General features: G+C 39.8%; 1 protein-coding gene across 4 annotated transcripts in view; it reads right to left on the minus strand.

Moving 5' to 3' along the window:
* FAM13C (family with sequence similarity 13 member C) overlaps nucleotides 1-23,380 on the minus strand; it is a 126,949-nt gene that overhangs the window by 6,542 nt on the left and 97,027 nt on the right. For 3 of the 4 annotated variants that reach the window (XM_014940508.1, XM_014940509.1, XM_014940510.1), the window contains 6 exons: nucleotides 17,860-18,010; nucleotides 12,707-12,917; nucleotides 11,603-11,741; nucleotides 10,162-10,243; nucleotides 7,546-7,757; nucleotides 1,699-1,782 (listed from right to left, as the gene is read on the minus strand). In XM_014940508.1, coding sequence (XP_014795994.1) covers nucleotides 1,699-1,782; nucleotides 7,546-7,757; nucleotides 10,162-10,243; nucleotides 11,603-11,741; nucleotides 12,707-12,917; nucleotides 17,860-18,010 — 879 coding nt within the window. The remainder of the gene's footprint in view (nucleotides 1-1,698; nucleotides 1,783-7,545; nucleotides 7,758-10,161; nucleotides 10,244-11,602; nucleotides 11,742-12,706; nucleotides 12,918-17,859; nucleotides 18,011-23,380) is intronic. The other variant, XM_014940511.1, reaches the window with a different exon arrangement.

The following is a 23,380-nucleotide window of genomic DNA, read 5'->3' on the forward strand; positions in this document are numbered from 1 at the left end:
ACCACCAGGCCCTGCTCCTCACCTTACATGCCTGTTGGCACCCGCTGGGTACAGTTTCACTGTCTGTTGGCACTGTGTCTGTGCTACTGCACTGAAGCCCAGCTCCGCACGCTCAGCTGAGCACACGTGACAGGTTTGAAGAGACACGAACTGGCTGACACTGTTCTGCAGTGAGACAGCTCTGTGTTCACAGAGTGGCACCCTGCTTTGTTAGCTAATGTCACCGGGGTGCCTCTGACTGGGCAGGCACCAATTTGCCTTCTCCAAGTCATCATCCCCTGGCTTTTACCAACCGCCTGAGCTTCCTCAGCAGAACTCTCTTTCCTGGCCCCTCCAGCTCTGACCTGGGCTGGGTGGGTGCCTGCCACTGAGCTTGGCCCTTGCTGGCTTCACTCTCCCGTGTTCTTGGTGCCCAGGTTTCCTGCAGACCCCTCGCCCCTTTTCCTCAGGAAAACACGTTGATATAGATACAAAGATTGAAATTTGCTTCTCGAAGATAAATGATTGTCTAAGTGTACAACTGGAACTGGGTGGAGCGTCTCCAGATTGCTTGATCCTTCTCAACAACAACAAAAAATGATGTCAAAATCTTGCCTAACTTCCATTTCCCTGCTTTAAATTCTGGACTGTCCCTGAGTTTTCAGTCACCTGAATGAAGTCAGAGCTGTTTGGCAGACCTAGGATTCCCTCACAGCTGTTTAGTATCCCTGATCACCTCTTTCCTTATGCATTAGCATCCCCTTTCTTAGCTGGTTATAGAGCTGCTTCAGCCTTGAGAAGAAACACCCTCTCACTGAACCCCGTGGTACAAAGCATGCCCTGTTATTCTCTCTTCTATATTTGAACCTTCAAGTCTCTTTTATCTCCATACAGCATTAAGAACTCCATTTCTTTTTTGTTCTCCTTAGGAAATATAATTTCTTCATACCCTTCCTATATATTCTCTTCACCCCATAGCTTTCATTTCAAGCCCAAAGAAGCTGGACAAAACCTAATTTATCCAAGGTCCAGAGGGATCAGATTCAAAATATTATAATTTTAAGAGTTGGCATAATGTTGGACACATGCTGGTGCCACTTCCCTTTTTCTCCACCACAGCAATTACCAGGTAGAAACAGACAGTGATAAGAATGCAGAGAGAGACATCAGGGAGGAGCTCCTCAGTTGTGATAAGAAAAACTTTCAAAACATCATCTCAGCAGAAGTGGTAATTTTTTGTTTTGTACCTACATTCAGCAATTAAGTCCCTTGAAAGGATTTTAATTAATAGTTCTAAGTGCTGCTGTGAAATAAAGGAAAGCACAGATGATGGGTCATGTCTCAGATGGTGCCCTGTAAACCCTTCTTGGCTGCAAAGGGTTCTACCCTTCCACCCATCGCAGCACAGCTACAGAGTGCATCAGCCAGGTCTGCTGAGGATGAACACTCCTCCACCTTTATCATCAAAACCTGCACATTCCAATCATGAAGAGAAGCAGGGCCACTAGAAACTTGCCTTTGTTTTTTTACTTTTAAAAATATAAACCAAATTCATCAGTATCAGGCAGTAACATTTATACCTGAAGATTAGTTTGAAATAACTAAAATTATGTTAATCATGTAAAATTAATCTACATGTATTTAATATAGGTATCCAAAAATATTTGTTAGAGAAGTTAGATAATTTTTAATTTACCTATCTTTCCATGGTATACTTACAGGTCGTCCATGAATACTCTCAACATATAGTAGACATTTCTGAAGACTGATTTTTTCCAAAGCCATTTGCTTTTTTGTCATATCCTATTTAAAAAAGTTATTTATAAGATTATGAGTCAGGATTTCATGACAAGGGAACTGTTTAATAATCTATTTTCCCCAGATAAACATTAATAATGAATTTTCTGTCCACACTGAGGTCAATGGGGACTTGGCATTGACTCAGCAAGAACAGAGTCCAAATGTACATGACTGAAGTTTTAAATGAATCAAAGTACGTGTTACTCTCTCAAGGCCTGGGCCCAAGCTAATGAGAGCTAGGAGACAATTCTACTGATTGGTAGAGTAGTTACTCTACTACTAGAGTACTACTAGTGTTAGGTTAGGCCTCTACCCTTGGAAAATACACTGTATTTGCTTTGTCTGGCCAAAGTGGAGCCTTAATGGCCTGAACTTACGCTCTTTCTTTGGGAGAAAGATGCATGAATGAAAATGTAGGGAAAGACTCTAAACATTTTTCTTAACGTCATTTTATAAAGTTTTAATACTTGATTGCCTTGATTTCTTTCCAAATCACTACTCTACGAAAGCAATTTTAACAAGCTTAAAGTCAGGAAGCAGTTTTAAGCTATTGACAGAACACTGCATCCTTATCTGGAAAGTCTGCAAGGGTACAAACTACGGTCTTAGTCAGTAAGGCAAGAATCTTGGTGTGTTGCTCCATCAGAGCCTGCATCTGAAATTTTTTTCTAATGTTAGGTAACATATATAAATAGTTGTTGTAGAATGAAAAAATAAATAAATATTTTTCGCATCCATCCTAGGGAGAAATTAGTTAATGAGATCTGTATGTTATTAACGTCTGTTTGCCAGATCAGTGCATAAATCATAAATAGCATTCTCTATTATATATTAAACATTGTTTAGTTGTAACAAATGAGAACGACCACCATTCTAGACAAAATACTCAGAAACTTGCAAAACAGCAGGGAGGACATTCTTCGATTTTTTAATTATTCATCAAGAAAAATAGATTTGCCTTGGCTGTAAAGGGATGAAGAACAGGAAGCTCCAGCTATGCAAATACAACCCATTTATGGAGTGGAATGAGAGATTCACAATGAAATCCCTAAATATCCAATCATTGTGATACCACAGTTAACACCCCATAAATGCTGAGCATACTAGAAAAAGGTGCTATCTCTAAAATGAAGCAGAAGAATAATCTGATCAGCCAGCAGGAAATGATGGCAGGACAGTGTGTGTCTGTAGGACCGTGATGGGGAAGCTGCAGAAAGAGCAGCCCTTTACTGACAATGGGAACAGAGGTGGGCTTTCCTCCTCACCAGCGCTTCTTGTGCTGCTGGGCTGAACACCTAACAGCAGCAGTTTATTTCTCTTCAAAAATCACAATATGAAAGATGAGATCAACAAAGATGGAAGCTGAATGTTGATTTCTCAGCACTGCGGTTTGTCGGTGTTGGTGATACACCAGGATACATATATATATAGGTGTCTGCTGCAGGGAGCACACTATTTAACTGGTATTTCTCTTCTCCTCTCCCTTTCCTCACACTTGCATATTTTCCTCTGGGTTGAACAGCAAGGAGCACGTGAAGCCAATGTCATTTTCCACAGTCTCTGCCAGATCACAACAGATCTGGCAATGAACTGGGGCCGAGCGTTGGGAGCTTGGGAGGAGACCTCACCCACCACAATGAAGTAATGTGAAGAACAATGGAGCTGGGGGGGAAGTGGAATATGCCTTTCTGCAGACAGTCAATGACTAGGGTTTTTTATTGACAACTTGGAGAAGTATGTTTAGTAATTAGCCTCTACTTTTTAAAAATGTATCAAGCCCTGAAGACGTAATGCACTCCTAATATCCAAGGGGTACCTTGCTGTTAACTTCAGCAGGAGCAAACCCTTCTTTGTTTGCTGCCCAAATGCAAAAGTAGTGCAGTACCACTAACCACATTTTGCCTTGAAGGTCAGCATGAGTTAATCGCTCCAAAATTATCTGTCATTCACATTAAGAGACAAGCTGCTAACTAGAATGTAGGAGTATTATAAAGTAGCTTAATTGGTTTACTTATTGCTAGTTCTGCAATTAATACAAGGTTAATTCTTTCCAAAACTCTTAAGCCTGGAGCAGCTGAATGGTTAAGAGGAAACAGGGAGTGATCATTAATATTGATTTTACACATGAGAAACAATCTCAAGAGGGTTTAGTGTTTGAGCCTATTTCATTAGCTCATTTTGTTAGCAATCTCAATACGGGTTTGTGTTCAGCTATGTTCATAGTGGCTGATAATTTCAAATCAGAGAGGGCAGGTAGAATCACAAACTACAGAATTGCCTGACTGTAAGCTGGGTACAGCAACACGAAATTCAGTGCCAGTTGCATAAAACCACTGCCTTATAGCCAAGGAAAAGATAAACTGAAACGGGTCAGTAATGAAAGAACAGATAGATAAAGGTAACGAGCTTGAGAAAAGCCTTGAGGACCAGACTGCAAATCTTCAAACTAAACATAAGGGAAAAGCTATTTGTTGCCTATAAAGAAAGGAAAAGGAGGTTAGGTGTCAAGCTAAAGTAGTAGTGTGGTTCCCCTAACCTGGGACGAAGGCACACCAAATGCTGGATACAGTTGTCTTCCCCACTAGTCAGCTCCCTGAATGCGGAGGTGGCAGCGCTTTGTCCCCACGGGGCAAGGAGTGCGAGTTCCCAGGGTCTACATCTGCCACTTGGGGATGCATGGTGGCTCATTACAAAGCAGCAATTAACCCAAAAATGATAAGAAAAATCTTAAAGGAAGGCAACAACTGACACGAGCCGTCCCTAGAGCGATGCCAGTTTACTCCAGCTGAGGGTCGGGCCAAGTCTGATGGTAGCCCACGGGTGAAGGAGAGCTGAGCACTGCAGGGCTGCTCCTCCTCCTCCTCCTCCTCACTGTGACTGGGGCAGCAGCTCCATCCCCAGCCACTACACATTGGGCTTGTCTTAAAAATCAGGAGTTGGGATTTGGATTTGGGATTTTGGCATTTGGTGGGGTTTTGAGTAATATGTTTCAAATTCTGTCTATTTGCCTTATGGCTCCTGAACTCCTGCATTCATAGTCTTAATCTTGTTTTTTTTTTAAAGCCTTGTACTTAAAAAATAGTTACAGGTAGCCATCCCTTTTTGGGTTACTGAATCATTCACAGGATAATCCCAGTTTTCTCTTAAGTCTTCTCATTCAGTAACTTTACTCACGGGCTTTTTTTGCAGGAAGGGTGTTTTGTGCTGAAAACCCACAATCTGCTCTTTTGTATTCATATCTTGTGGTTTGTTCTCTTTGGACATATGGGTGGCTCAGGATTTTTCTCTGCACCTTTCTTAAAGACACTCATTCTCTCATTTGCGTTTCAGCAGGGCCTTAGAGGCTTTCCAGAGTTGGACTTCAGGGGAGAACTAGGCAGGCTTTTATGGAAACTCTATCCTTTCCCCAAATAACTAAATCTTAAAAAAGGAAACATTTAGCTGCTATTTAGTTTACTATTAATCTAGCTCAGATTCTGGTACAGGATCTAAATTTTATATAAAAACTAAAAGGTTGCACATAAAAAAATATCTACAGTAGCACCAATGTTGCATGTAGCTGAAAAAAAGCCTTTGCTATTTGCTGTAACCAGCAGACATCCTTGGTTCGTTTCACATCATCAAAGCTATAAACCTCATTCTCCCTCATCATTTTGATTATGATGACTCTTACTCAAAAAACAAGTGAACAATCATTTTTAACATTATACGTAAGGAATGGATAAAATATATCATTTTGAAATAGATCAATTTGACTTCATATTATTCCTTTTCAAGCCTCTGTTCCCTAGCAGTTTCATGTAACTTTTATCATAAATCTTTGCTAACAGATGGAAAGTTCTCAACACAAGTTCTCTCTACAAGAATACAAGAAAAAAATAAATAAGATCTTTAAAAAATATATTTGAAAATATTAACTTGTGAAAACATTTAATTTACATTACAGAATTCTCCATGAGAACATTTCAAGCCAGCACTGCCATTGCACAGATTTAGGAGACTCTCTCTTGGAAAATGAGAAATTGAGAAACTAATCAAAAAGTGGGTAGGACAGAGACCTACACCCAATTTACTCTACAAGAGTGTTTTTCTGGACAGGATGTCCTCATTGACATCTCTTTTGGTGTCATCTGATCTCACTCCTTGCTTAATAAAAAAAAAAAAACAACAACTGAAAATATTATCACACAGTCTGCACTGCTGGGATTTTAGGACTATATAGAGAACAGCACGGTTTTGTTGTCATCTTTTGTTTTCTTACAAAGGAGTTCTGGTTATGAAACACTTTTTCCATTTCAAGTTTTAAAAAAAGTAGTTTATAAAAAGAAACAATTAAAAAGTCAGTCATGTATGCAGAGCTCAAGATCTCAGAAGCACAGCATTGTTATGCACAATTCTCATTTTTATACAGTAACTAGTTGTTTAATAACTGAGAATAGAAGCAAAACAAAACAAAAAAATTAAAAATTATCCCTGCAGGGTACTTTCTGTTACTGAAATCCACCCAGAATAATTTCTTACTTCTCACATAGTTTAGCATTTAATTCATCGTTCCTCTTTGTCCCACTCACCCTGTCCCCTTTTTTGTTCATCAGCCAGAGTCTAAATGTTACTGTCAACATTTAGATTTTAGGACAGAATTTTTTGTCTTGCTTGGCTATGTAGCATTGGGGATAGCAACATCCTTTAACAGAAAAAATAGCCCCAAAAAAGAATTTTTAGGGAAAGTATGTATTTTTAGGAAAGTATGTATTGAAGAACAACAGCTTCAGACAGACCCTGTAACACACCAGCAGTGTGAAGGCGGGGACAGCAACATCCTTTAACGGAAAAAATAGCCCCCAAAAAGAATTTTTAGGGGAAATATGTATTGAAGAACAACAGCTTCAGCCAGACCCTGTAACACACCAGCAGTGTGAAGGTATAGCAGAATTTAAAACAAGATTTTAGGACAGAATTTTTTGTCTTGCTTGGCTATGTAGCATTGGGGATAGCAACATCCTTTAACAGAAAAAATAGCCCCAAAAAAGAATTTTTAGGGAAAGTATGTATTTTTAGGAAAGTATGTATTGAAGAACAACAGCTTCAGACAGACCCTGTAACACACCAGCAGTGTGAAGGTATAGCAGAATTTAAAACATGTACTAGCCTAAAAACAATAGTAACTTGCCCAGCCATGCAAGCATGTTTCATGGAATATTGCTCCTACGTTTAGAAGAGTAATTGAGAATGTGTAGGAGCAGAGGGAGTATCACCACAAACGTACAAGATCAGAAGGGCAAAGCTGTCTGGAGAGTAGTGCTGTCCCTGTGATCTTAGCACCGGGCAGAGCTTTCAGCGTTTCTCAGGTGAGAGGGGACCTTTATTGTCAAAATAACATCAGGAACGTTTTTAGTCACACAGTTTCTATGTACTTAAGAAAGGATTCCCTTCGCTGTCACCATCTTCAATACACTGCACGTACAACCTCAAGCAGGCAGGTTTCAGCAGTGCCTGGCAAACAGTTTTATACTGGCATCTCTGGGCAAAAAGCACTTATCACTGTTTGAAAAAACCTTCTGCATCTCTTTTTCTGTGCAATTCTTCACAGAAAACTCACTTGGGAAAACTGTACTAGAGCTCCCAACTTCTTAGAGAGAAAATGCCCTGCAGTGCCAGAAGACACAGGATGCACACCCACCAGCGTACCCTGAGACAGCTACACACTCATTACTGTCTCCCTCGGATGATAAAGTTCTGAAAGAAACAGCCATACTTGCTAAATACCTTAATAGCTTCAGGAAGGTTAAAGTGTTGTCTTTTCTCCTTTAATCGTCTCAATACACTGTCCACAGTTTCTTCTACCGAGGGAGCAGGTTCTGTGCTTGTGGCCTCCTGTGTGGCAGCCTCTTTAGAGGTCCCAGTGTTCTCACAATGATCATTTCTTTGGGGTGCTCTAGAGGTACAGGTTTGCTCTTCTGACAGTCTGAGTTTCAGCTCTGAAAGGCAAATCACTTGGCAAGTAAACAGATTAGAAATATTTGTAAAGAAGTTTCCTCTGACACTACAAGAAAAAAAAAATACATCCCTACTTCTTGCATACAATTAGTATCATACCACAGATGTGTAGGTAAGTAATTCTGCTTCATTTCAACATGTAACATCTTTTACCTGGTTAAAGGGAAATCCAATGGTCAAGGGATGAGATGTGTCCAGGCCAATAAAAATTTATAGCACATAATTTACTTCTCTTTTTCCTCCAAGCCCATATTTGACACAAAAGGTGAGGACTGAAGAGGCACTGGGATAAAGAGTGGGGTCTGGGAAGGAATCAGTGCAGAATCTCAGTGGGAGTGAGGTTAAGAGTGGGGCTTTAAAGGACAAACAGCACTTGAGAGTATCTGTGGGAGGTCTGGGGGGACAGGGATATGGAAGCAGAGCTCTCTCTTTCCCCCTGCTTCTCACTACCCTTGTGCACTCTCAACTGATCTGGTGCCTGGATAAGGAAGAACATCCAAGCTTGCTGTAGGGACTGATGTGCAAGGATGCAGTCCCTCACAGACACCTTCCTGGCCAAGAAGCAGTGCCTCCACAGCCACCTGCCCCACTCTCACCCCAGCTGTGCTTGCCTGCCCTCCCGTGCTGCTGCACAGGTGAGGCACAGAGCAAAGGTGCTCCCCTGAGAAGGGATGGGGAGGTTAAGCTGTGCTACAGAGCCCACCATGCGGGCAGCCAGCCTGCTGGAGACACGTACTCCAGGTCTGCATAACCAACCCCACTCTCCTCTAGTGCAATCCAAACCATAACCCTCCCTTCCAGAGGCTGCTTCGCCATCCCAGCCGGGCTGCTGAGCTGGGCCTCACAAGGAGAATCAGCCACTTTGCTTAAATGACTTCCCTTGGCCGAAAAGCACCTGAGCAACCCAGCAGAAGACATATAGGTTACAGTGTGTCCTAGCTTCCCAGTCAGGAAGCTGCCTGGATGCAATAAAGTATGTAAGTACATTAGCTTGACACCAAGCCAAAGACCCTGGAGCTCTAGGGACCTGCACAGAGCAACAAGGAAATTGAATTAAGGTCTGAGTTTGCTCCTGTAAAACCAGGCTTTGTTCCTAGTACGTGCCTGGCTGGCGAAGGACCTTGGGCAAGGCAGGAGACTGATAGCTCCAAATGTGTTAAATTTATGGAAATCCGAGCAGAAGCAGTAGCATAACTTTTTAAGCTATGACAGTCTGAGGATACAGGCCAGGTTTGTAGGAGAAAACAGTAATTTTTATTAAAGTCATAGAGATATGAAGGATGGGCAAGCCTTCCCCACTTGAAGAAGGATCTAGAAGCACTCAAATGTTGTTCCATTTCAGTTACACCTGTCTCATGAACCTCGTGAATCTTGCTTCACTTAAAAGCAAAATTGCAATTCAGGATAATAAAATCAAGAGTGTTCACAGGACCAAGGAATGTTGGGTGTGCAGGGGAGGCTGATCTATGAAAGCTAGACCCCCTGGCTGGCTACGGTTGAGTCAGAGAGAGAATTTTCAGAAAGTTAACGATGTAGTTTGGTAATTTCCTCTCATTTTCCCTTCCCTGTAACACAATGTTTAGGGAGGGGGAGAAATCTAGTTATTACGCAGCATGCTATTTAAGGGAGAGCTTTCCAGAAGAAATTTACCGAAAGTGAGTTCCTAATTCTTTATTTACCACAATCACATCTTCTATATCTACATTTTTAACTATACCCAAAACACAGAGGAAACATAATACCACAATTTAATTAGTAGTGAAAATCCATTTATAATGGGGAAAAAAAGATTCAGATAAATTATAAATAGCCTTTTAAAAAAAAAAATCAATCAGTCCAGGCTACATTCTCCCTGAGGGCAAGCATGTGATACCTCCACAGACACTAATGGAGCGGTGTGCAGACAAGTCAAGGGCAAAACTTGACCCTAAGACCAAATCTAATATCACAGAAAGATCCATTTCTATGATAAAAAAAATAAAAGCTTTAGAGTTGTGTAACCTCAGTCCTAAAGAAACATTTTGCACCTACATTTGTACTATTACAAGGACACTTTTAACTTTGTAGTTCTGTATTTCAGACTCTCATAAAAATATTCAAAATAATATTGCCTTTTGCATGAATGTTTATAGTTACGATATCTTTTTCCCATTTCCCATTAGCCTTGTTATGAGGGATGAACTGGCTTTACTTTAATCCCTGCTTTCAGGAACGAAGGCAAGTCATATCACCTAATACCTTTGTTGTCGTTGGGAGACCTATTGCTGTGCACTAGTGAAAAATAAGCAGAGCACTGAGGTTAGAAAACTAACTCTAAAATATTCCAGGAACACTCCTACTTCCAAAAGCTTCAGCAATAAAGTGAAACGACATGCTGTTTTGTACCTTTGAGCTGCTTACGACCTTTGGCCAAATCATTCATCCATTTCAGAACTTCAGGATTGGAAGTCTTGTCACCATGTGAAGGCTGAATGTAAAGAACAAAGGAAGAACAAAAATGAAAAGAAGAAATTGATGGTTATACAATCACACAGATAAAAACCTATCCACACACAGTGTGCTAAAAAAATGTTTGTACCTCCAGCTGCACTATATCAGTGTCAAGCAGAGCATTTGGCTTGATCATGGTACTAATTTATCACGCCTTCTCTCCCCACTGTGGCACAGTGCCACATGGATCTGAGTATTTTGGCCCTGATACTAAAAAAAAACATTGACTAATTGGATAAGTAATCTCAGTGACTTCAAATACCTAATGTTAGTGAAGTTCCTAAGTGATTTCCAGGATGGTAACAGAAGCACTCTGGCCCTTGCAGGGATAAGCCCCTGCTGCTCTAAGACAGGGATTCTCTTGAGAAACAGCACTTTAAACATTTCAGCTGAAATGCTTAACTAACCCAATGAAAAAATTCTGTGCAACAGAGTGATTTCAAAAGTAACAGACAGCAAAAGCTTTGTATATCAGTTCTTTCTTTGCATTTAGAAATTACCTCCAAATTAAAATTAATTTACACTGGATCTTCAAAACTCAGATATTTAAAACTGCAAAATGGTTGTGCAAAATTAACCCTCTGAAATAATTTATTTTTAGGTCACAGTATGATGACTTAAAGTAAGAAATTTTACTCCTATGAGTATATGATGACCATAAGGCACATTTAAGTTTGCAGTCATTGCCAAGATTACAAGATAGTATACAATTTGCTGAATTTTTATTTTAATGTAGTCATCAAATATTACAAAATTCCCTGCTTCATATTGTACAGATCCTAAGCATCACTGATGTTTTGATATGTTTATACTGCATGATTCACTTTATAAAAACTAGTTCAATGTGCCCAGAGCACACCATTGACCTCAAACCCACCAGCAACACACCACAGTTTTTGTTTCTCTAAGTTCTGCCACCAACTTCTATTGAGCCCTATGCTTGGAGGTTTACAGGGCTCTGCCTCAATGAAGGAAGCTGCACAGCAGAACAACAGTTTCCAAGCAAATGCCTTCTACAAAGTAAATAAGTAGCTTTTAATCTTCTGAATCATTTTGGTTCACAAGCTTGACAGCAGCATTTCACTGATTCACATCTCACACAGCTAGAAAACGGGTATTTTTCAACAAAGGTAATCTGAAGAAATTGCAAGTTAGAGTATCAGAAATACTGTGTACACTGAAAGATGATAAAAATATATTCCCTCACTGATAATTTTCCTATTACATTTTACCAAAAATACCTTTTTTTCCTATTGTTTTGCTTTAGTTTAAATGCACTGGGATTCGTGCCTTTCTCTTGTAGTATTTCCCTTTACCTTCTCAATTATTATCTTACCAGGTATTTTTTTTCTTGCTCAAACTTTTCTTCATACTTCCTAATTTTTCTCTTGAGACTCTGAAGGTGCTTGTTAAGTTGTGCTATTGTTTGTGGTTCTTTGCACTCTTCACAGTTACATCTAGAAGAACTTCTTGGCCTGCAAAAGCCAAAAGCATAGTAGCTGGATCAAAGAACTGGCTATAATGGACTGTGCCTTGTTCCAGGCACACTTAACACTCCCCCCACAGTTCAAAATTTGCAGCTAGGTTCTTTCACAGTGTAGAGACAATTTAGTTTTACAAAGTAAGCATAAAATAATTGCTTTTGCTTGAAGGTACATCTAGGGTATACTAATGGGTTCACCATCTGTCTTTCACTTTCTCTTTTTTTAAATTAATTATGGGATTTCTGAATATTTTTTAAAAATTTAATCTAGTAGGTCACAACCTGATCCAGTATTTACATTTAACAACTGCATCTTACTTCACAAATCTTCCAACTGTAACAGGAGACTGTAACAACATGATCTGTAAAAATAAGCTCAGGGAGGAGTTCATTACTGGGAATAAACATTATCATTTTGAAGACAGTTTAGTTTTTTTGGTTTTTACTATTGCAAATCAATAGATCCGACTATTGTTCATATGCAGCTGACAGCTATGTATATAAGCTTTTAAGAAAGTTTGGTTTCTGTCGGAAACTCACAGCTTACTTTCTGGAGATCACAACTATGGCCTGTTCAGAAGTTCTATGAGACTCTCATATGCAGTGAATGACTCAAGCTGTATTTCTGTTACAGCTGAAATTTTTCGTACTATACTTTGATAGCCCTCTCTGTCTTATGTTCACTCATCAGACTAATTATTAACTAACATTTTAAACTGTTCTTGCTAACTATAATTAACAAAGACTTCAAACAATCTCATACTGTGTTATTACTGAAAAAATAACATGCTAGATCCTATTTCTGGTATTGAAAAATAACCATGTCAAAACATGGGACAATGTGAAAATTTCTTGTTTATGACATAACAGTAACTGAAAAAAAACCAAACCATTAGGAGTCAAAGACCATGGATTGTACAAAAATATTTAAAATATAGAATTAAAATATTTCCTTACATCATGAAAGGCTGAGCACTTGGTGGAGAAGGGGCAGACTCTGTGTCTAGATTAAATCTCTGGCTTTGGCTAAAGATAGAGCAGCGTGGTGACAAGAGAGGGTTGTCTCCATCCGTAATGTGATACAGCAGTCGACTGGTCCCAAGGGGGTGATGTTCTTGCGGGCTGCTCTCCATGTCATTCTGCCAGTCCCTGTGGGCTGGCACAGGCTCTAGAAACAAAAGCAGAAACCAATAAGGACTGAGGGCCACTCACAAGGTATTTAGCTACCTAGATAAATACAAATCTATACTTAAACAAGTATTGAAAGCATAACTATTCAAAGTAAACAGCAAATAGTTCAGCAAAGTATCACATGCAGGATGAGCATAATACTGAGGATGAGAAAACATCTTTATATTTAGTTATTGGCTTTATATAAAGCATTTTTGAGTATCACAGGAGAAGGTGGGTGAGTGTGTTTGTAAACTATGAAGTATAATATAAAGATGGAGAGTTTCCCAGAGTAGTAGCATTAATTACATCTTCATAGAACTGTTTGCTTTTGAAAGCCACGTTCCAGAAGAAGAAAATGAATGAGCAAGTTTAATTTTGTGATTTAGCACTTAGTCCTTCAGTCAAGAGAAAGGCAGATCAAAAATATAATATGTCCTGATGCTAAGAGCCTCCACTGTTGCTTGCAGTATCCTGCAGAATTTCATTGAGGTGTGAAGTAACATACACATGGGTCTACAGAACACAAGATGTGAAAGCAGCAACCACAATCAATAGCTTTCAAAGAAGTTCTTGAAGGCAGTGTGCAGTGACTGCTACTTGGAGGACTCTTCTTTCCATTTTCTCCTTTGCACAAGGGGCATAATATTCCCATGGTAAGTGGGTATTTCCTTCAGGATTTTAATGGAACCTTTGTAATACATTTTGTTTGGCCTCTGCCCAACAGATACTGAAGGTACAAATCCCAATTGCTGCACTGGGACAGTGGGGAGAAACCAGATCTGAATGGCACCCTTCACAGAAAGCAACTATTGATTTCAAAAATGATAATTCCAATGGCCTAAAATATCATTTTATCAGGCACTATCCAACTGCTTTTGCTTTACAGACAACAAAAAATCCAATTGTATATCGTATAATCACAGTTCAGCCTGTCATGCAAAAGTTACATGACTTTTGTATCTATAAGTTCATCTACTCTAACAACACCATCACTTATAATTAACCATTTTCACAATGAGATAATGTAGTTGATTATTAATTCTAACCTAGCATCTTTCCTCTAAGTATTTCATACTCTAGGTCAAATTCAACTCTACAAGAAATCAGAGCAGCACCCAAAAGTTCTAAATCGTGTATGAGATTCAAATCCTCCAACAGAGAGATCCAGAAAGGCATCTGGGAGAAGCAAGAGTAGAGCATCATACCTGCCCCAGGAAATTACATACACAGACAACATATAGTGACAAAGGCTGGAACAAATATTGTGCTGCAAACAAAAGTGTTGTCTCTTTCTGGAAAGTAATCTTTTCTTACCGTATAAGACTTTAAAAAAAAAATAAATTAGTTTGGTTGGGTTTGGGATTGTTTTTAACTTCTGAATATCAATGAGAAGAAACTTTTATTTCACTATCTTTGAACTTAAAGAAACATAATCCCTGTGACGCAGGCTGACTAAGCATAGTTTCACTAGTTATTGTGCTCTTATTAAAAGGAATAAAATTTTATAGTCCTGTTAAGTAGCAGTCTCTTCACCGTGTAAGGAAAATGATATTATAAAAAACAATTAGCCAGTCTGTGTATGATAGATGCAGGAGAAAAGTTTCCAACATTTGAACTCTGATATTCTCTGGACCTAGAAGTACCTGCCTCTTGCAGGAGGCAGTCTGTACTGCTGATACAGTGTATGGTCACAGACAATTGCTCCTTTTCACATTACGACCAGGCAATTTTACTAGGCCCTATCCAGCCCCAGAAATGGAAAGAAAGTACACATTTGAGACTAAACACTCCTGGAAGATAAATGTAAAGGACAAGTAGTGGCTGGAGCAGCTCCAGTGTAAAACCAAACACAGAGAATGGCAGAGAGTTCGTGGAGGTTTTTTATTCAGCTAGCAAATGAAAGGGAGGCAAGCTGCATGCCAGGTGAATTTGGGAAATTTCCCAGAGGCCAGTGTTCTTCCATTTCCTTGCCACCAGGGCTTCCTGACAGCATTGTTCCACTAAAGCTCTCCAAGTGGTGCAACTTTGTGAGTGCCCCAAGAAAGGTTTTAGCCCCAATCCTACCAGTGATGCATTAAATTACTACCTACTGTCCAGAAGTGGTCAGCAAATCATTCCAACCAACTCATTTACATGGCTCAAATACTATAAGAGCAGAACATCTCAGGATGATGACAAGTTGTAACCAACCCCATTTTTAATTACAAATTAGGGCCATCATATTGATTCTAGTTCTGCGTAGATCCTAAACAAGACACTAAGCATTATCCTGAGAGTAGCCCCTGAACTGACCAAACACCTACCTGTGTTCACGTGTCTGATCTAATTTTAGCCTCTATTTTTGCCAAAACTAGGAACTAAAGCCACCTCTGGCCAAACCAGTAAGTTGCCCCTTGGCCTGCATCTCCCTCATCTCATCTTCTCAGTCCAGCTTCGCACTGACAAGAGCTTACCACGGGACCTAAAGCCAAAATCTAGTACCTTGTAACATGCAGTATGCTCCACGTTGTGGACTTCGATCATATAACAAGTCACATGGTAGAAGTCTGCATTCCTGCATGTGATATTCTTTAAGTAAAATAATAATACACTGAAATGTGTTGTATACAGAAAAAATAAAAAAGAATGTGCAGAGGTAATGTGTTTGTCCCTCAACATGTTATGTCTGTGAATACCAGTATCACAATTTTTAATTTAAAAGACATTTAGAACCTCTTGTAGCTAAGTTCAGCTGCCCACTGCTCAAGTCATATATTTGATGTATACTCATATCTAAAAGCTATAAAAATAACTCACATGCTACTTTTCTTTTTTTCCCTTAAAAAACTAGCTTAATACCTCCTTGCAATTCTTTACGGTCTCATTTTGCCAGCTCTAATTCAAGTTTCTTCATATTCAAAAGTAAACTGGAAATCTCTGACTTTGCTCAGAGATAATAACTGCTATTCACCCCTTTAAAATTGCATCCTGAAATACCCTGTCATTTTACTAGGCTGTTCTAGCTTCACTCACCATACACATAATGTATTTTTTAAAAATTTTTGTTGATCAGGATGTGAAACAAAAGACATTAAATAGACTACACAATCATGCTTATTTTTAAAATAATACATTTGTACACCGTTAATGTATAAATTTTTATAGCCTGATTCACTGAGCAAAGGCTAATAACTAGAGACATAGTATATAAGTCACATCTTCTAAAAACTCTGTTCCTGGTACAAATCTCTGCACTTCCATCCAAGCTTGACCTGAAATAGCCAGTAGTCCTATATGACAACTGTAACTAAACTGAATGTACCAGAAGATTTCAGTTGTAGCTTAAGAGCTAAAATTAAGCCTAGCTCTATCTATGCAAAATGGTAAGTTATTAAAAAAACCCCACAAACCGCAAAGCAGTTGTTCACAGAAATGAGCATACATTAAAATCCATTAAATAGGTAAGTTTTAATTAAAGCAGAAGTTAGAATGGCTACAGTGACAGAGCATGCTCTGAACTGCCTGAGAGAAATGCTACATCATGCAATATTTGCCTGTGTAGCTGAAGGCAGGCAAATCGGAGCTAGAGATGGTATCATCACTAACAGTATGAATTAAAAATCCAATCAAAACAGAAAAAATAAGCAGAATAAACAATTATGAACCAACCTAACAATGGATTATGAAACTACCAAAATAAAATAATTCAGTAAACTACTTGAAAAGGAGGAAAACCCCACCCTGCCATAAAGGAGAAGAGCTAGTGCAGATTTTGGGTGGGCTGCAAAATGTCTCTGCCTGTGCAGCACAGGTATGAGATCTGTCTCTGCCTCAAATCCACACCAGGGGACTAGCACCAGTACAAGTTCCATACCTGTATCCAAGAGCTACTAACGTATTTGCCTAGCTAGGCTATAGCATCCATTTTAAGCTAAAACCCAGGATATTTAGTATTCTTTATATAGCTTCATCATTATAGTAATTTGGATTCTACATACCATTTTCCTTAATTGTTCAATGTAAACCTCAAACTTTAGATTTTCTTAAGTAGAACACTGTAATTTGAGATTTTTTTAGGTAAATAGCTTACTGTGATTTCTTGCTGAAAATTCCGAGCAAACAGCTTCTGAAATAAATTCTTCTGAACCCACCCTTTATTCTGACAATTGCAAAGGGGTTACTGACCTATCTGCTTTAATTTGGACCATACATGGTGAACGATTTAAGTATTTGTGTATTCGTGTCACTTGTCTGTGAGATGTATTAGTCATATTGCCTTTGACCTATTTTTCACAAAGAGTGATTCCTCTTGTACTGAGCATCACGACTCTGCCAGCCCTGTGACTACAAGCTATGAATTGACAAAAACAGTGCCGAGCCTTAGGGCTATTTATTTGCAAGGACTGGTTTCCATATTGAGGAAAGAGGGAGAGATAACACACCACAGCTTGCCCAGATGGGTAATTATACAGGTTCATGAATGATTAAAATCCACATGCTGCAAAACTCACCTTCACTATCTCTCTGCTGATGCATTAAATTAAAATCAATAATAGGAGAAATGAAGTGATATTGCTCTGACAAAAAGAATGACAAAAATAGAATTACATGATATGGCAGGTGATCTCACACAATACAGACATAGGAAGTAAAGAACATAAATTTACTTGTACAAAAAGCCAACGGATTAAAACTAAAAATAAAAGAATCAGGATTCTTAAAACCTGACTGAAAAGCAAGACTCCCTCTCAGAAAAACAAAACATTATAGCCATTAATTCCAGTTCTTTTAGCAGGTATCACACCCCTTTTTACATTACACAGCATTTGCATCGGGAAACGGTGCTTTGCATTAGCTCTGCAGTGTTTCCCAGAGGACTGCAAACCTGGTATTAAACTGCAAGTCACAAGGCTTTTTTATAATTGCAAATGAGAACACATCACGACACAATCGCTTACCTCCACAGCTGGCCCCATCAGCTTGCGCGCTGGTTTGGACTGATGAAGGGGCTGGATCCTTGGGTGCCGGCAGCTGAGGAGTCTCCTCCTGGGTTGGCAGAAACGCAGAGCACAGATCGGTTTCGAGGGCTTGCAGCTTCAACAAAGAATTCTGCAGACAAAAGCAGAACATTGGGCTAGATAGAGAACAGCAGAGCACAGCGAGAGCTCTTCAACTCACGGAGCCCATGAGCAGCGCCTGCAAAGGGGTGTTCCACTGGCAGCTCTGAAAGGATGTGCAAGAGAACAAACGTGCACTATTCCACGAGTTTCTTGACTTCTGGTTATTTAAGCCCCAATTTACATAGATTATTCATGACACGTGGGAAAGATTACTTCGTCAGCAAAAGGCGATTTATTCTAGGAAGCCAAACTGAGATGGTGTCCCTTTTCTTGGTCTTGAAGCAATACACTAAGCAAGTACTTCATTCATTGGGCTGACATCACAATCTGATGACATTATGTCCCTCCCCATTTACCATTCATAAAAAAACAAATCTCCCTCTCCAGCCTATTGTGCAGTACACAGCAGTGAACAAAGAGTTACTGAGAACACGCTCCCTCGTGGGATTCTTGGAAGAAATATTTTTTAATTGGCTTTTTTAGAGGTACTTTTTTATGTAGACATAGCTTTTACGTAGGCTGCTGCTGCTTCTACAGAGCAACCAGATAATTTCCTGTCCACAGCAAAGATAAAATTAACAGATCATTGTCGCTTGCTGCAGACAAATCAATGAGGACAAGGGTAGTTATCTATAATATCACTTCCAGCTACTCTGTCATGCTTGGTCCATTTCTCATTTTAATCTTTAATGCTGCGTGCAATATTCAGCTGTACAATCTGACACAAGCATCTTGCTGTGATGTAAATGCTGTGAAAGCCCTAATCACCATCTGACTGGGCAAAGTGAGTCACTACTGATACCCTACGCATCCAGTTCCCCTCTCTCAAGGGAAATACAGCTTGCAACATCAAATAAAATCACACAAGGCTGTCTTAATAATCACACAGCTGGCACACACAAAAATATATGTAAAATGTTAAGTCACTCAAATGCTACATACTTGTGAAGAGCAATTTCTGAAAAAACATCTGCGTTGCAATAGAAAGTTTGTACCCTGAAAAGCTCCTTTCCCCACTCTGTTAAAAACCTGGAAACAATTTATTGACTCATTTAATGACATAATGAATTTATTTATTGGAATAATTTCCATTATGTAACAGAGTATTTCAATATGTCTTTGCATTATTTTTGCTGTAATACAGCCCTTTTATAAAGTCAAAGATTCCAGTGTTTTTAGGTAAAAAAATAAATAAAAAAATAAAAAGGAAACCAATTTGGCTGAGAACAGCAGAGAAGATTTCAGCCTTAATCCTTTCATTCCTTTTATAGAATTCAGGCAGTGAAAAGGGAGCAGAAAGTAGCTCTTTCCAGGAGACAGCTCAAAATAAGGAAGTTCCAAAAACGCACAAGATCACTATAACTAGTATGTGCTGTCAGGAGTGCTTCAAAATATGTCCCCTTCCACAAAACTGATGAGGCTACAATCAAACACTTGGACTTTGGCCTCAGCTTAGGTCAAAAAGGAAATCCAGGAACACCTTCCTTCTCCTAGTCCCAGAGAGAACAGGAGGTCTGGCCATTCCTATCAGAAACAGCTTGATATTAGAGATGTGAGCAAAGAAGTGGCTTGTGTTATACTTTTATATAAGAATTAAGTTCCTCACATCTCTTGTCAAAATAAATTTTTTCATCTCATCCTAAAATATCAGGAAAGAAGTGATTGCAAGATCAAGCACTGATTCATAATGAAATGCCTAAATGTAATACTATTCTTTAAAACTATGGCACAATATAGAGCTGGTTTCTATGATCTGAGGCAGAAGATAGTTCTACTATTCCCAGGTACAGGTTGCCATTAACAACCTCCCATCCTCTCTCCCAGATGCCATTTCTAAAGATAATTTACCCGTTTTGACCAACAGTCCCTCGTCTTTACACCTCAGTTTCTCCAGGGACTCTTGAATGACTGGCATCTTTTCCTTGTCACTTGTCATGGGCTTTATCAGCAAAGACCAATATAACCAATTCACTCAGCCTCTGTGTTTACACCTTAGTGCCCATTTCACATGTCAGTCAGCCAGCAGTCCCAGAAATACCCTACTTGGCTTCTTGCTTTTGGTGTATTTAGTAGACTTCTTACCATCCATTTGAGCATCTTTTATGATGCAAAGTTGCCTTTAATCCTCTATGGGTCTTTCTTGAATTCAAGACAGAATGATGGAAATCGTCTCACCTTCAACAGCTTTAAAGTGGCAGTGAGTTTTCCTTGGCAAGGGAAGGGTGCTGACTTCCATTGTACCCATGGCACTCTTTTGGGAAGAGTTTTCATGACATGACAGGCCTCATTTTCCACTGCCTCTCACCACAGCTAGGGCCCAAATGAAGTGGCTGTGGAATTACCACAACAGACAGGCAGCTTTTCACAGTCATTAAAGTAATCTGGTAAAAGATGACTATACCAGTAACAGACCAGTGAAGACTCTGACCTCAGCCCAGGCCTTATCATGAGAACTGCTGATGGCAAGTAAAGGAAAACATCAGCAAACATACCAGAAGAACATACCAACAAGATGAACATAGGCGAAGAACTGACAAATATACCCAACCTTCACAGACTGTTACTTCAAGCATTTGACAAAAATATTTCCATATCAAGAAAATACATTCACTTTTCATTATTTCTTATGATACATTAATATTTATGGCAAGTTCAGGATAAAGGCATTCAGACAGACTACATTGTTAAACATTGTATTTCGGCAATGCTTATGCTGTAATTCACCGGGCGGTTTGTATTCACTTGCTCTAAATGATATTTTTCACCCATCTGTGGAAGGTGGGTGGATGGCAAATTTCCAGTCACTGCCAAATAGTAAAATTTCATATAACAATAATAATAATAATAATAGAAATACCTTACATGATTTCATGAACGTGCCCTTGACAGGGATTTGGTGTAGGGAGAAAAAGAGTAAGTAGCTTTGATCATTTAGATGTTACCAGGGAGATGATGATCTGCAGTATGCCATCAACCTCATCTGGCACTGCCACAGGGCACTACACGTGAAAAGCCACCACATATTTATGGAAACACATCTAAGGAGACACAGCAGTAAGCAAAGGGCAACCACAAAGCTGCCCAGGGTTGCCAACTCATGGGCAACTGGAACATCCTAGTAAATGGTAGGGATGACCTTGCTGTTGGCCCTGCAGCGTGTTATGTCCTGCCCCTCTCAGAGAGCTGCTTGAAGTATAGCAATGCCAGAGCAGCCGGGCTGAATGCTGCCAGCCTTGGACCTCATGCTCTGTGGCAGGAGCAGCAAGGCCCCCTGTTTCTGCAGCTGCAGCCCAAGCAGAGAGCAGCAAGGTGCTCCGGGAGGGCACACGGCCATATATATCAGCCACTGGCAGTGTGTCTTCTATCCTTGGGTAGCCCAACATGATACCAACTGCCAGCAAAAGGAAGGCAAGAAGAGAGAAAAATAAAGTCTGAGCCCTGTCTTCATCTTCTCAAACCTCCCAAGTTAATTTGAAATCTTATTGACCACTTCCAACTTCCCCTTAATTCTCCAAAACTTTCCAGTAGCTGTACAGCCATGACGTGACTGCAGGCATCCTGCCATAGTGGTGGGGATGTGCACTCCTCTGCACTGCACACAGTCAGCCACACATCTCATCTGGAGTAGAACCAGCCTGTGCACATGCTACTTAAAATCTCTCATGGTCCAGACCTGCCCCTGGGGCCCAACTGGGCCAGTCCGTGCTCTTGGCCATTTAAAAGAAGTTGCAAAACTTCTTTTTGCAACTTTTTGCAGCTTTGCTTTTTTGCAAAAAAGAAGCAAATACAAACAGCTAAAATACACAGAGATGAAAATTTTAGATCATGGTGGGTACCATCATAAATTTTAGTAAGCCTTGTATGGGAAACTAGTATCACTGAAGTAATTTGAGCTATGGCATATTATATCAGCTAATGATCTCAGTTTAAACACTTCAGATTTGATGCTCATTCCAGCTTTACTCTGGAGCCTGATGCCAGTGTTTCTGATGCAGTAGTTCCTGACCCATGCTAATGAAAATGAAATGACATATTAATATTTAAAATGGATCCTTAAGCTTCTTTGGAAAAATAGCCATATTGATGCATCTGAAGAATAGCATTTTGCAAGTTTAAAAAAAGAAGCAATTATAATTGTCTTGGATAAAGTTTTCTTATCTCTTCTTATGTACTCTTAAAGTAACTGATGATTCAAAGAACTTGAGCTATGCCAATTCCATTAGAAGAAGAAAAAACTTCCTTCATTATTCCAGGTTGAAGATAATGGAAAAATAAAGATGTTTACAGGAAGTCTGAGGAAAACAGAGAGACAGTGTGGTATTTCTCTCTTATTTGTAATTTTTGCTAGTGCTTTATCAAAACACAGTCATTAAAGTATCAAACTCTTGCCCGCTTGAGCAAACACAGTACAAAAGGATTGCCATTTGCAGAGAAAGCTCAGGCTGTAGCAAAGAAACCATCTTTACAAATGAGTAAGCCTGTAGACTGTACCTTACTAACCATCTCTCATTTCATCCAACAATCGTTGAAAATCAAGAGCTGAGGCCATAGAGAAATAACTTCTTACATCTGGAGACAAATACCCCACACCTACACTCACACTGCTAAATCCCTCTGGAGAATGGGACGCTGAATGAACAAATACTCCCCATTTATCACCAAAACGCTGTGGCAATGAGTAGGGGTCCCCTGAAATACCTTATAAACTTTTTCCCAGTAGGTGTCATAAGTTACTCCTTGGAGGCTGCAGCATGGAGCCCTGCAGGATCTAGCCCATGTGTCTAGCTGGCAGCACGTCCAGGGGGCCGTAGACCAATGGGACACAATGTGCCAAGGGGAGCCTCTCTGCCCTGTGCCCTCCCTATTGCACCAAGTGCTACAGCACTGTCAAACCTGCTGATGAGAGAGCCACTGCTGTTAGAATTTCTCTCCCTCAAAAAGCATTACTGTTATCAGCATCCTTTGTTTCATCCTTGTGGGTGTCCTAAGGCCTGGTAAATTTTAAGAACTGAGGAAAGAGGGTAAGGGAATAGGTCTGCCCCAACCATGGACCCTGCCTGGTCTCAGGCTGGAGGCTGATAGGGAGAAGGGAGGAGAGGCAAAGCCCAGACTCGGCGTTTTCTGCATAAACTGGAACCACCCTGCCCCACACACAGGGTTTCTGAATATTAAGGATGCCTGCACCCTGCCCGTGGGCCTGCTCCTGTCCCTGCAGGACAGGAAAGCAGCTATTCTATTATATTCAGTTTATCGATGGATTTACTGAATTTATGAAACCAGCTGCGGCAGAGGAGGAGAATAATCCAAGCTTTGAGTATTTAATGGCCTTTGAAGTGACTCATATAGAAAAGAAACTGAG

Source organism: Calidris pugnax, unplaced genomic scaffold (assembly GCF_001431845.1).
Source record: "Calidris pugnax isolate Ruff unplaced genomic scaffold, ASM143184v1 scaffold39, whole genome shotgun sequence".
NCBI lineage: Eukaryota > Metazoa > Chordata > Aves > Charadriiformes > Scolopacidae > Calidris > Calidris pugnax.